The 13,828-nt window shown below is 31.1% G+C and overlaps 1 protein-coding gene across 11 annotated transcripts in view; it reads left to right on the top strand.

Annotated features, from left to right (window-relative positions):
* The window catches only part of LOC111676377 (band 4.1-like protein 4), a 104,700-nt gene that overhangs the window by 26,988 nt on the left and 63,884 nt on the right, over window positions 1–13,828 (top strand). For all 11 annotated transcript variants that reach the window (XM_046948015.1, XM_046948016.1, XM_046948018.1 and 8 more), the window contains exon 2: window positions 13,641–13,745. In XM_046948015.1, coding sequence (XP_046803971.1) covers window positions 13,641–13,745 — 105 coding nt within the window. The remainder of the gene's footprint in view (window positions 1–13,640; window positions 13,746–13,828) is intronic.

A 13,828-nucleotide genomic window follows, 5' to 3' on the forward strand; every position in this document is an offset into this window, starting at 1 on the left:
TGCGCTCATGTGTATGAGTATCTCTTCATTTTTTTTATCGGTTTTGTACGTTTCTTAAATAAATAACATTTGCATTTTCCTACTAATGACCAATAAAAGATAGAAAGTAATAAAAGAAACTAAAGACGCTTGTTAAATTATTAATAAATTTATATAGAATAAGGAAATATATAGATATATTAATGAGTATAATGTTTGTGGTTGGATGTAAATTGAGTTCTTCAACTGATTATTGGGGAAATAATTGAAATTAATGTTAATTGTACACAATTATCGACAAGGATAGAAAATTTAAGTGTATTTGGTTTTCGATTTTCAATTAAATACAAATTTTAACTGGGAATCGTAGAAAAAGAATATCCTAGGTGGATATAGAGATTATGCAGACAGTCTGACTACCTACAGCTTCTAGTCTAGTCTAAAGTTTAGTCTAGCCTGTAGTTTAGACCATATTCTAATCTGTAGTCTAGTCTTTCTTCTTTCAATCGCAAAAGGTGTGAAATCTTTAAAATATGTATTCAACCCGTGTTGAAAAACATGCACGACTCGCCTAAGCTCTAACGTACTAAACCACACCTTTTCTGCTCTAATATCCCGCGGTACTGCCACTTGGTATTACTTCTCGGGATAGGTTAGCTTGTTTTCTTTCAATATCTTCTGCTTACACACCAATTTGAGAAGCATCTATAGTATAGCCTATTGTCTAGTCTATAGTCTAGTCTATAGTCTAGTCTATAGTCTAGCCTATAGTCTAGTCTATAGTCTAGTCTATAGTCTAGTCTATAGTCTAGTCTATAGTCTAGTCTATAGTCTAGTCTATAGTCTAGTCTACAGTCTAGTCTATAGTCTAGTCTATAGTCTAGTCTATAGTCTAGTCTATAGTCTAGTCTATAGCCTAGTCAATAGTCTGGTATATAGTCTAGACTATAGTCTAGTCTATAGCCTAGTCTATAGCCTAGTCTATAGTCTAGTCTATAGTCTAGTCTATAGTCTAGTCTATAGTCTAGTCTATATTCTAGACTATAGTTTAGTGTATAGTCTAGTTTAAAGTCTAGTCTATAGTCTAGCCTATAGTCTAGTTTAGTCTATATTCTTGTCTAAACTATAGACTATAGTCAAGTATATAGTCTAGTTTAGTCTATATTCTTGTCTAAACTATAGACTATAGTCTAGTCTATAGTTATAATTAGGATTGTTTTAATCGTATTTGCGTGGCACTTAATTTGATTAGACTTGTTATGGTTTATGTTCAGCTATGATTAATGATAATTCGCCTGACATCACTATTGTTCTCTGTACCCCAAAGTGACAAAAGTCGTCTTTTTAGTGCTCCCTTTAACACAAATATTTAAGAGGGATCTTTCAAAATTTCTATGGTAAAATAAGTTATTTCAAGAATAGTAAGTTACTGATCTTATTAATTTATACTCGTATTTTGTCTCTTATTATTTTGTCCCTCAATACAGATGGAAATCTTAAATTAAAAAGTTGTTGAATATTATTTCGTCTCAACTTCTATTAAATGCAGTTCCAAGAATCAAAATACAAAAATTTAAATGCAATATTTAACATGCATATAAAAAACTGCAATATATCACTTAAAAATTAACTTCCTTAAACATTATTCTAAAATTGTACATTTTCCTAAAAAAAAACATATGTTTATTAATTAAAAACTCCACTATTGATAGTTCTTTATTATATGTTTGTTTTAGCTGCCCCAACTAATAAAACATATTGTAATGAAAAATTTGTATTGTTAGTTTGCTGTTGGTATAGGAAATTCAATATTTTTTACTGGAGGGCCAACAACTAATAATTGCTGTTATTTTTCAATTGTTTTATTTACAAGGAAAATTGTAGAGGATTTTTTCACTAAACTTGTAAATTAAACAGAAATTGTATATGAGTACAAGTTAAAAGTAAATTATATAGTATAGTAAGTAAATACACGATATAGTGGTGGTGATATGGTTAAATTAACAAACAATATTGTAGCCTTAAGGTCATATTTTCTAGAAAAATAAACTATATTGAAAAAGAGTAATAATTATGTTGTAACTTCCATATACAGCATACAACTAACTGACCATTATCACGACGTTGTTTAACCTATAATTCTACAACTCTTACTACTACTACTACTACTGTCTCGTTATATTTACGGGTATTATTAATAAACTGCAAAAAAAAAAAAAAAATAAAAAATAATGATTGTAATAAATGAGAAAAAAATTAATCCTTTGTCAAGATAGTTAAGAATAATTGTAAAATACTGTTGTAAAATTATGCTTTTGCTCTTGTTAATTATGGACAAATTAAGTACAAAATGAATGTTGATGGAATAATTTTTGTTGGCAGTTTTATTTTTTTTTTGTATTTATTTACACATTCGCATCGTTTTTCAAGTTTATGTGCCCACCAGTATTAAGGTTCTTTGAACTTTGACATCTACCATAGTCAGTCAGACGTGTACATGGGCTCTTTTGTTTGGTTAACAGTATTTATTTATAACAATTTTTTTTTTAAATTTTTTGCTTCCTTTTTTTTACATTACACTGAGAAAGATGCAATGATGCGAAGTTAATTATGAGATTTAGTTGAATACCGATTCAGATGCAAAACGAACAGTTACGGAGTGTGAAAGAAGTGTGAGTTGTGGGGGCCAGAACTGATGCATCGGCCCAACGAACCAAAACAGTTTGAAGACTATGTATTATCGGCATTACTCTAAATTGCTAAACTTTACCAAAGCTTGTAAAATCTTTGAGGCTACTCCAGCCACACTTTTTTAAAACCTTTGCAGAAAACAGAATTCGTCTAAAAGAAAACTGCATTCGAAAAGCTGCTTGAACGCTATGAATGATAAGCTGAAGCATAGGAGATTGTATATAAAGTTGACCAACCAGCCTAATTAACATCAAAGCCATATATCTATGGTGCTAAAAGCCATGATACACGGTTGTCAGATCTTACAACGTTGTTAGTAAAATGTTCAGAAAATGTCTAATAATCGTCTCAACTTACAATTTTTCTTTTGCAGCGTTGTCAGAAAAAGCATTACCGAAAATATTGCAAGACAAAATTTGTATGTTGACAGTATTATTAGACATTTTCTGCGCATTTTACTGTCAACGTTGTAACCCCCCCGGGGGCATGTTACCTTGGCGAAGACCTCCGCCTTGGTGTTATTGCAATCCCGGGGTATAAAGAGGGCCCAATACCTCCAATCTGACCGGGATTGAAAAATTGGTGTCTCAGTCTACTGCTTGGCTTAGTCCTTGCATAGATTGCCAGAGGTCTGACCAGAGCACCGCATAATCTGGTACTACGGGTGGCCAGTTGCCCGCAGGACTATGTCCTGGCTGGTCAGTTGGTTGAGGTTCCTTCGGGATCCACGTAGTGGCTGTTGGTTGAACCCAAATTCGCGGGGAGAGAATAAGTGGCGGTTAAAAGACTGATGCATGATAATAGTCAATATTTCGGGATAAGGTTCGGTGCTGTTGCCGAAAATCAACAGATACCCCACAGAGGAGTGACTGTGGGACTAAGCGTTGGAAATGAGTTGGTGTCAATTGTATATGATAAAGAATGGATGAAAGATATCATATGCAAGAGATACCGATTAATTTTCCTTCCTTGTCCAGATGTGTTCAGAGTTTACTCTGTTCATATCAGACTTGCCACAGCGTGTCACTGTGAGTAAGAACGATGTCTACGGCTTATTGATGGATCGTGCTTCGGTCCACCGGTTACGTCTCTAGGTGCTGTTGGCGAATCAACAGAGCCATAGTAGTGTGGTTGTTTTACAACGTGACTACTTTGGCAAGAGATTAGATAGCTCGAGTACTCCAGCAAAGTACTTGCGCATGGTACCGGTCATAGCCAATGTGCAAAAATTGCCACCTGCGTCTTCATTGAAGACAAAGTCTCAAGTTTACCCTGTGGATGAAAAAGACCACCATGAGATAAGGCCGACACGGCAGGTGCTCACGTTAAAACTATCGACAGTCTGCCAACGTTGTAAGATCTAACAGCCGTGTATTCATAGCATAAGGAGATGGTAAGATCTACAGTTCTACAAATCTGGACTGACCACGAAGATTTGATTGAAGCATACATTGATGGACCAACGTCAAGAAATATAATAGAAACTTGCCATTATGACAACGAAATGGCTGGGAGATTTTGTCTATCAATCGATTCGATACCAAAACCAAATAATTGAGGTAAACAAAAGACCCCTTTTGATTAAGAGCAGCTGAAAATCATCATAGGAAACAATTGATTTGTCGGAAGAGAGCAAAGTCCGATTAATGTTTAGAATATGCTGCAAGAAATGAAATCGTAATATTCTATCATGCCAGCGCTCTATAACATGTTGTAATACCTTTAAAAACAATTTCGAAAGAAGTGATTGCGAAGTTTTTACAATCAGTCGCATGGACACTAAAGCTAAATATTTGGTGAAAACAACAGCGCTTTGAGCAGTTGAAATATGGCTAAACCATCACAGTAAACGACTGATATGTTTGAGTCCTATAATTGCGGCCAGACATGAAAGCATAATAATGCGACAATGCTCGATCACATGTTGTAAGACCTTTCGCAGCTATTTCCAGAAAAGTGGTTGAAAACGTTTCTCTCGTATGCTTTATAGTGCTGGACTTGTCATGTCTGACTGCTATATGTTATAATCGATGCAGAATGCTCTCTGTGGGATATGTGCCACTTCTCAAAATCCTTTTTGAACAAAATCCATATGTTGCCAGAAAAATTGAAAAATATCAATATGATCAATAATACGATTGACTTTTTACTCAAAAGTAACTGAGAGCGCAGTACAAATGGACACCTGACAATGGATCTTAAGGTAACTTGATCATTTTTCGATGTGTTTACGTCTTCTGAGTCTTCATACTTATAAGAAACGGACACACAAAAATCAGCTAGACAACTTCGTGGTATTCAAGTACGGATCCAAACATAGAAATAGGGAGACAGAAGACTACTAACCTGGGGAAACTAGCTTTTCATATATTAGACAGAAAAATTCGTCATCATAATTCGATGTAAGTAGGGTTAGAGATAAGCTATGATGTGTTTAAAAATATTATTGATGTCGTATATAGAAGGATCACTTGAGGAGTTTAGTACCCAACGATTGGGGCTGTTTCTATATCATCTTATCTTATGACACCCTAATTTTCTCCCTGTATACAGCTATACTTATATAGACATTTAAATTGCGCCTTTTTTCTGCTAGTATTTAATTTGGTTTGTGTTTATACCCAACACCACTTTAGTGTGGAGAGTATATTGGGTTTGTGCTGATGTTTGTAACATACAAAAATATTCGTACCCATACACACCTTAAAGTATACCATTTAATGAACTTTTAATGACATTATCGATTTTTGTACTGATCGGGCCTCAGTTGACCCTAGCCCAATACAATCTCCCTCCCCAGAAAATGACTTGAAGGTCAAAATTTCTCTGCCAACATTTATAAGGATAAGCTCATATTTTCCCTACTCCCCTTTGCGCCATCTTGTAAAAAATTTCTTTTTTTGCCAAAAAAGTAAAAATATTCCGGAATAAAGTTAAAAAACATATCAAATGCTTTTTTTTAAATCCCCATTTTTAACACACTGGCTGGTGTAGGGTATAATATAGTCGGCTATGCCTGACTATACATTCATACTTGTTTTATTTTGTAAAACATATTTTCGTAATAGCATCAGAAGCATCACCATCATAACAGTAGCAGCAGCATCATGCTACGCTATTATGACTATAATGCTGATGACGACTTTAATCTATGACTGAGTATAGTGTCTATATGTAGTGGCTGCAGTAACAGCAATAGACGGCAGAATACGAAAAACAAATACAAAATATAAAAAAATGCAAATAAAAACGACATTTGTAAGGCCATCATCATGCGACACAAATGTTTTTTTCTACTGCCTTTATTTACCCAGTAATGTTCTTTTCAGTTTTTTTCCGTATTTCTAGATTCTAGTATAGAAATTGCATCAAGGTTCAGTTTAGCTTTAAACAAGATTTGCATTATGCCAACACACTCGTTGTGGCAGCTCAACATAGTTATGCCCGCATCTATATAGGAGATGTAAGAATCATGAAATAAAAAATACAACACTGGAAGCTTGGGCTATTACAAGAATATATATGTATAACGGATTTTTGTTTTTTTCTTCGTTTTGCATATAAGTAGTATATTTTATTTAGCATAAAAATCTTGTCAACAATGTATGCATTACATTCTATTTATATTCCTCCTATTTTCCTTTTTTTGGTTCTAGAGCAACAGTGGTTCAATGTGTGCGGGTAGTGAGTGAGAGATGGAAAAATTCCTTTTATGGAAGTAATTAAAATATATATTGATATTTATATTAGAATATAAAAACCTTATTACTAAAGTGTTAAATTAGCAGCTTGGTTGCAAACGACAAGATGCAGCAAATGTTAAAAATTACCATTAAATAAAAATAAAGCGGAAATAGGAAAATTAAAGCTAATTTTATTTTATGATTCTTGGATGCATTTCTCTTAATAATTTTTATAAAGAATTTCTAAAGAAATTTGCAAATATAAAGTTTTTAGACTTTAGGTTCGTAGGACCAAACCTCTAACCAAAGCAATTTTACTTTGTTGATCTTGGATGCAATTTTCTCAATTAGTTTTATTAAAAATTAGTAAACAAATTTGCAAATATAAAGTTTTTAGACTTAGGTTTGAAGGACCAAACCTTAAACGATTAGATTTGATATAAATCATTTTGTTAATGTAATGGGTTGTACTTCTATAAGCACTTACTTTTCAATGACTGCTACTAAATGTCTGCATTACTTTGAACTACTCGAGTAATGACTTTCTATTAATCCAATATAGAAGTACTTTATTCTTAGCTTTGTAATTATGTTTACACATTTAATTCAATTCCGTGTTAAGAATTGTGTTTTATAAAAAATAAAACAACATTAATTTTGTATCTGAAAACCACTATTTGACGCGCAATAAAATAACTAAGCAGTGGTGTAGTGAATGGAACATTTGAGTCACAAATCGAAGTCCGGGTTCGTATTCTCACTGACTCCTTTTTATTATTAAAAACAAAAAAACTTCTTTGTAAGTAAAATATACTTCTTTAACTCTTTATTTGTAAGCGAAAATGGAAGTACTAGCTTCCAAGGACATTACCGTGTTAAAATAATGAGTTAAAATGCTAATGAAGAAGTAGTGAAAAGCGGGTTTATTAGCATTTTAACTCATTACTTTTCAATGTAAGTATTTCCTGAGTAACATCACAACTTTACTCAGAGCGTCACGACTTAGCGTGTTGTATAAGTCATCATGTTATCAACAGCTCCGTAAACTGGTCAATAGGCTAGTACATGGATTATCACCAAGACTTGTGTATTAATTAGAAAATAAAGTAATTCATAGAAAACTCAATAGCTGAGTGAATGGACTGTTGTCTATAGACTAATCAATAAAGTAGTCTATAGAGTTGTTTACAAGTCAATCGACTAGTCCATATAATGGTAAATCAACTAGTTAATATTGCAGTAAATACATTAATTGACTGCACTAGTAAACAAATTTAGCAACCGAAAGTGAATTCTATTGAATAGGTGCAGAACTAGTCAATAGAGTGGAACAACTAGCCAATAGCCTGATCCTAACATTTCGAAACACTCAACAAAGCGCCTTCATTTAAGAGCGATAGTATTCATCAGTAAAAAATAATGAAACAATTAAGTTTTCTAATACTTTTCATTGGAATATAAACAAGAAAACAATAATTCATAACTGAAATGAAAATATAATGACAACAATATTTATTCAGAATATTAAAAATTCATAAAGAAAATGATATTGTACAAGACGAAATTTTTGTCACTTTTTAGTCAATAACCTAGGCCGGGCCCTTGACTAGCCAAGTAACATGCCGAAACACTAAGTCTTTCTGCGCACGATATACTTTAAAGCGACTTCATTTTAAAGCGATATTATTCATTAGAAAATTATGAATAATATTTTCATATAATGATGTTATGAATTATTGAAATATAAGAAAACAAGAAAATAATAATTCATAACTGAAATGAATTGTGTAGTAAATAGTATGACAACAATGTTCATTCAGAAAATCAAAATTTCATAAATAAAATGACATTGTACAAGACAAAATTTTTGTCACTTTTTAGTCAATAAGCTGGGCCGGGCTCTAGACTAGTCAATTTTAATATGCCGAAACACTCAGTCTACATGTGGACGATATACTATAAAGCGACTTCATTTAAAAACGATATTATTCTGTAGTAAAAGATGGTTTAAGCTAATAAGTTTTCTAGTACTTTTTTTTTGAACATAGAACAAGAAAATAATAATTCATAACTGTAATGAATTTTGTAGTAAATAGCATGAAAACGATGTTCATTCAGAAAATGAAAAATTCATAAATAAAATGACATTGTATACGCTGAATTTTTTTCTCTAATTCTTCAGGCTTTTAGATTCTTTTCAATGCTTTTTCTATATTTTGTTTGGAAAAAGATAATATATGGAAAAAGTTCATACTATTTAAGAAATTTGTCATAAATGTTAATAACTTAAGTCAATTAAAATAGATTACAGTCAAATAATCTCATTTATAACCCACTGTTTATTTCACACATATATATGTATGTATGCACTTCTACATAAAAAAACTGTTCCGTATTTAAAAGACGAAAACTCATTCAGAATTATTGTCTCATTGTTACATAAAAGATCTCAAACAACAATGTCTTATTCAAATTTGATGTTATGAATTCGTCGTTCACAGTCTCAATGTCACTTTAATGGGCTTTTGTTTATTTATTTATTTTCTTTTTTTTACATTTCAACCAATTTTGTGACATGTTCTCATATGAATATTTCTTTAAATCAACAACTCAGATTCATATTCGTTCATTCATTCATACATTTGTTCAGTCAGTTAGTCAACTCATTCATACAAATGTGATGTGTGTGATTTTAGAGTAGCAGCAGCAACAAAAAAAATGTTGTAAATAAATAAATCTAAATGAATTCTAGTGCATTTGTTAAATAGACTAAAGTAAATGACTTTTAGAGAGGAGTTGCTTTGTATTTTTTAAACAAAAATTTGTTTTATAAGTATGTAGTAAAGAATTTAATAAATATAAGATATTAAGTATACGCTTATAGATTTAAGGAAAATTTAAAAAAATAAGGAATTTACTAAAATAAGGAAATGCTAAATGATGACTCTAATATTATGTAAAAGGTGCATTTTCAAATTGTCAAAAGTGTCATAAAAGATGTGACTCCTTATGTCATAATGTCACATTTCTTAATTAAAGTTCATTTGAAGTAATCGGTAAAAATGTCGTGTCATAAAGTTAATGACAAAGGCGTCAATAAAGGTTGAAGTCCTTCTCTACATGACACTTTTTAAAGAAAATTTAAAAATGCTAAAGTCTTAACGAAATATTCGAATATAGTTCCGTAGTAAGTCTCAAAGTGATTATGAAAGTTTTGACACTTTTAAATCTGTCATAAAATCTAAGGATACTATAACATCTCTTGTGTATTTTAAGGTCAAATCCGCTATAGAAAACAATACTTTTAAGGAAAAGATTGCATCTTTCTGAAAATCTAATTAAATATTTTTGAATACATTACTGTATGAACAATGTCACATTGTCCATGGACAATATTACATGTCAACTAAACCTAAATTAAAAATTCTTAAAAAACCCCCTAATTAAATGTGTCGAAGTATCCTGAAAAGTTTTAAAACTCTTATATCTGTCATAGTATTCATAGACATGATACGATTTCTTGCGTATTATAAGGTCAACTAATCCGCTAAACAAGACTATTTTTTTAGGGAAATTAATTTATTTTTATAAAAACCCAATCAAATATTTTAATACATTACTGTATGAATAGTGTCACATTGTCCATGGACAATATGACATGTCAAATTTCTAAAAACCTAATTTAAGATTCTTAAACTTTACTAAAAGTCTTATAGGTGTTATGACACTAAAAAAATTTTAAACTTTTTGGAGTATTTTATGTCCAATCATATGACCACTTTCCTGGCTTTTCATAGACATGTCATTATTATAAGATTGGATATTAAACACTTCACCAATGTTGAATGTTTTATATAAATTTTTAAAATTTTTGCCTCAAATCTATCGACATTACAAAATGTACTCAGTTCTTGAAATTTCTTATATTTTATATTTCAATACTCGGTTCACGGAGGGAAAAAGAAATATACACGCCAAACGATACCAAATTGACAACAAAATGTTTATAATTATTCAATAACATCCATTGTCAAAGTACGTACGACAACATTCGTTGTCGAAATCTAAATTTAATACACATCCCTTGTCTAAATGTTAACAAACGTGACAAGCTCACAATTGACAACGGATTGCATATATTTTGACAACTTTTGTTGTTAAAAATGCATAAACACTTCGGTGCAAATTTTTGCGTCTATATTTCTTTTTCTCTCTGTGTATGTATTATTCTTTATTTACACACAATAAACTTACAATAACTCTATTCAAACTTCCAAATATGTTTGTAATTTATAGCTCGGAAAGCTCATAAAAATGTTCTTCTTAACATATCACGAAAAATAAAATAAAATCCTTATTTTTTTTCTCTACTTCTTAAAACAATAAGAAAATCAAAATTGCTGTCTAATAAACAAGTTTGCAACAATTCAATCAAAACTATAAATACATCAAATTCTTTAGTATTTTCTTTATATTCTTTTATTATATTTTTGTTTGCTCTTTTCTAACAGATGTCAGGATTTATATTTATTTAACCAACAAACATTCTAGCGCTCTTTCAAAGTGCAAAACCACACTTCTTTTTAAAGGGAATATCAAAATAAAAATGCTAGAACCAAGTTTTAACGATAGACAGACGGACGGACAGGCGGATAGACAGACGAAACAGAAAACAAATTCAAACAAAACCAACTGACAACAAGACAAACCAGCCGCACACAAATAAACCCAGCATAGACGTCGACAAGATAAAATGTGAATTTTTTCATACATATTTTCTTTTTTTTCCTAAATAATATATAAAAACTTAAAAGTAATACAATCAGTATAAACTCTGGCAGGCAGGCTGGCTGTTTGGCAGACAGTTTAAGAATTTATTTTTAAAAAAGGGGGAAAAAACTTCTTTCTCCTTTTTGCGCCATACAAACATGAAGATTTAAAATTTATTTTCTGCGTGTCGAGGATGTTTGTATGATGGTCATGTTTGTTTAGTCAAATGGAAAGTTGAGAATTTATATAAACGGATTTTATTTTATATTCAAGGTAAAATAAATACTTTTGTTATTTTCCTTATTACGATTACATATGTTTGTAAATATTTTATTTTGCTGTGTGAGAATGTCTTGATTAAAGAAAAATATAAATATTTTTTTTTAATAAAAAACAAGGAATTTATGATTTCCACAGTTTAATGCAAAAGAAAACATTAAAATGTTTATGGAAAAGCTTTATTTATAAATAACAAAAAAAAAACTTTATTAAGTTTATATTTTCTTTGGAATTAAAAATTTTTAAATGGTTTTTATTTTAAATAAAATTTAACATGAATTAAGTTTAAAGTATAGTTATAGGAGTTAATTTACAACGACTTTGTTTTTTATATGATCCTGACGGTCCATATACAAGTACTTGTCTTAAGTATTTGAGCTATCTAATCTTTTATAATTGCTGCCCCGCAGATAGGCCTCTGTTAAGTGGACATTTGTACCTAGAGAGGTCTACAATTAGACCGAAATACGATTACATAAAATAAGCCGAGTACTTGTTATTTATACTCTAAGAGTACACACTGTGAAATCTAATGTGAACAGAGTTAACTCTGAAACAAAAGTCAAAGAATGAAATTTCAATTGTAACACTTGCATAAGATACCATTCATCTAAACTATTCAACTCAGCACACATCCGACACGAATGTGTGATTCCCAATGCTTAATCCCACATCTGTTGTTTCTTCAACAGTACCGAACTGATTCCCAAAATTAGTATTTTGTAATGCAATAGTAGACCATAATATGCTTTAGTATTTTAACCAATATTATTTTCCCAAGAATTTGGACTTAAACCACATTCTCGCCAAAGAACATTTGTTATAACCCGGAAAAGTCCAAAACTCTGCAATCAATTCTCGTAGTACCAGAATAAGCAGTTAAATCCCATGTTCAGGGAAAGTCCGAGGTTACAATTGATCAGCTCCAGTTTATAGTCTGGACAGACTTGTAGTGCTATTTCACCTCTTTTCGCCTGGACTACAATAACACCAAGTTAGGAGAAGATTCATCAAGATCATTTTCCAACTGCCGAAAAAAGCATTCAGGTGTCTCGGTTTTTTGTAGTGGTATAAGACATAATTTACTCCATCTGACCTTCTTACTATTTACACCACTTATATCCGACCGAAAATAGAATACAACTCCCATGTATGAGCCGGAGCTTCAAAGTCTATTTTGGAGCTACTCGACCGCTTACAAAAGTGTCATAGTGTTCATGGACGTTATGACAATTCTTAAAAGTATCCCTTGTCATTGGACATTATAAATTAGGTTTATTTTTCATAAATGGACTCTTTTAAATTCATGGATATTATGTCATTTTGTCCATAGACAAATGTGTCACATTTTACATTGTCGTAACGTCCATGAACATTATGGTTCAATTAAGTTTGTCATAACCTGAATGGACATTATGACACGTGGTTTTCCTCTTTTATTCGGATTCAATGGATTTCAAAGAGTCCATTTATCGAAAAACTCAATTTAGCGAAGCCGGTTTTCGAAATACCCCAGAGTTTGAAACCCCTGCCCCCCGCCAAAAGCCGGCAATCCAGAACACTTTTTAATAGGAGTCCAAAATGTGTCATAATATCCATGGACATTATGTCGCTTTATATTGTGTCATAAGGTCTATGGACATTACGTCACTGGACATTATGACACGACACCTTATTTTTCCCTTTTATTCCACTATCTCAGCAAAAACTAGGTAATGACATTAAATTGTAATTACTTACCTAACAACATATTTTTCAATGAATACTACATAATCTGGGTTACATACAAGTATTCAACTAAGATGTTGTTAACAATAAACTGACGTTTGTTATCAAGACAACAATGTCTAAACAATTGTTTAGACAACACTGTCCTTATGACGTTATAACACTAGTAAATGTAGTCTGTACCTGCTAATTTTTATCATGATAACAATTTGACGTTTAGCATAATAAATGTTTGTCTAATATAGACAAGGAGTTAGAATTTTATAAGCTTTAATATTAAATTAATCTATTAAGGGAATTGCATATAATTTCTCATCAGATTTATTTTTATCATACATTGAGTACATTTTATTATGTCAAGTTTATTTCTTGTAATTACATCTTCATATATGTAGGTATCTATTAACTCGAAAATTAAGTCAATCAATATTGATCCAGTTTTTTATATCAACAATATTAGATTTTAATTAAAAATTCTTTTAACAAAATTTATTTGATATCTATTTTCAGGATGATTTACCTGGTCAAGCATTGCTAGATGTTGTTTTTGCCAGACTGAATTTAATTGAAACATCATACTTTGGTATACGTTATATCGATGAGGAAAATCAAACGGTAAGTTTTAACGAGACATAGAAATAAAATGTTATCATTTATAGCAAAAATTACTAGAGTTGAGTTCCTAGGTGTATTGCCAT

This window comes from Lucilia cuprina, chromosome 4 (assembly GCF_022045245.1).
Source record: "Lucilia cuprina isolate Lc7/37 chromosome 4, ASM2204524v1, whole genome shotgun sequence".
NCBI lineage: Eukaryota > Metazoa > Arthropoda > Insecta > Diptera > Calliphoridae > Lucilia > Lucilia cuprina.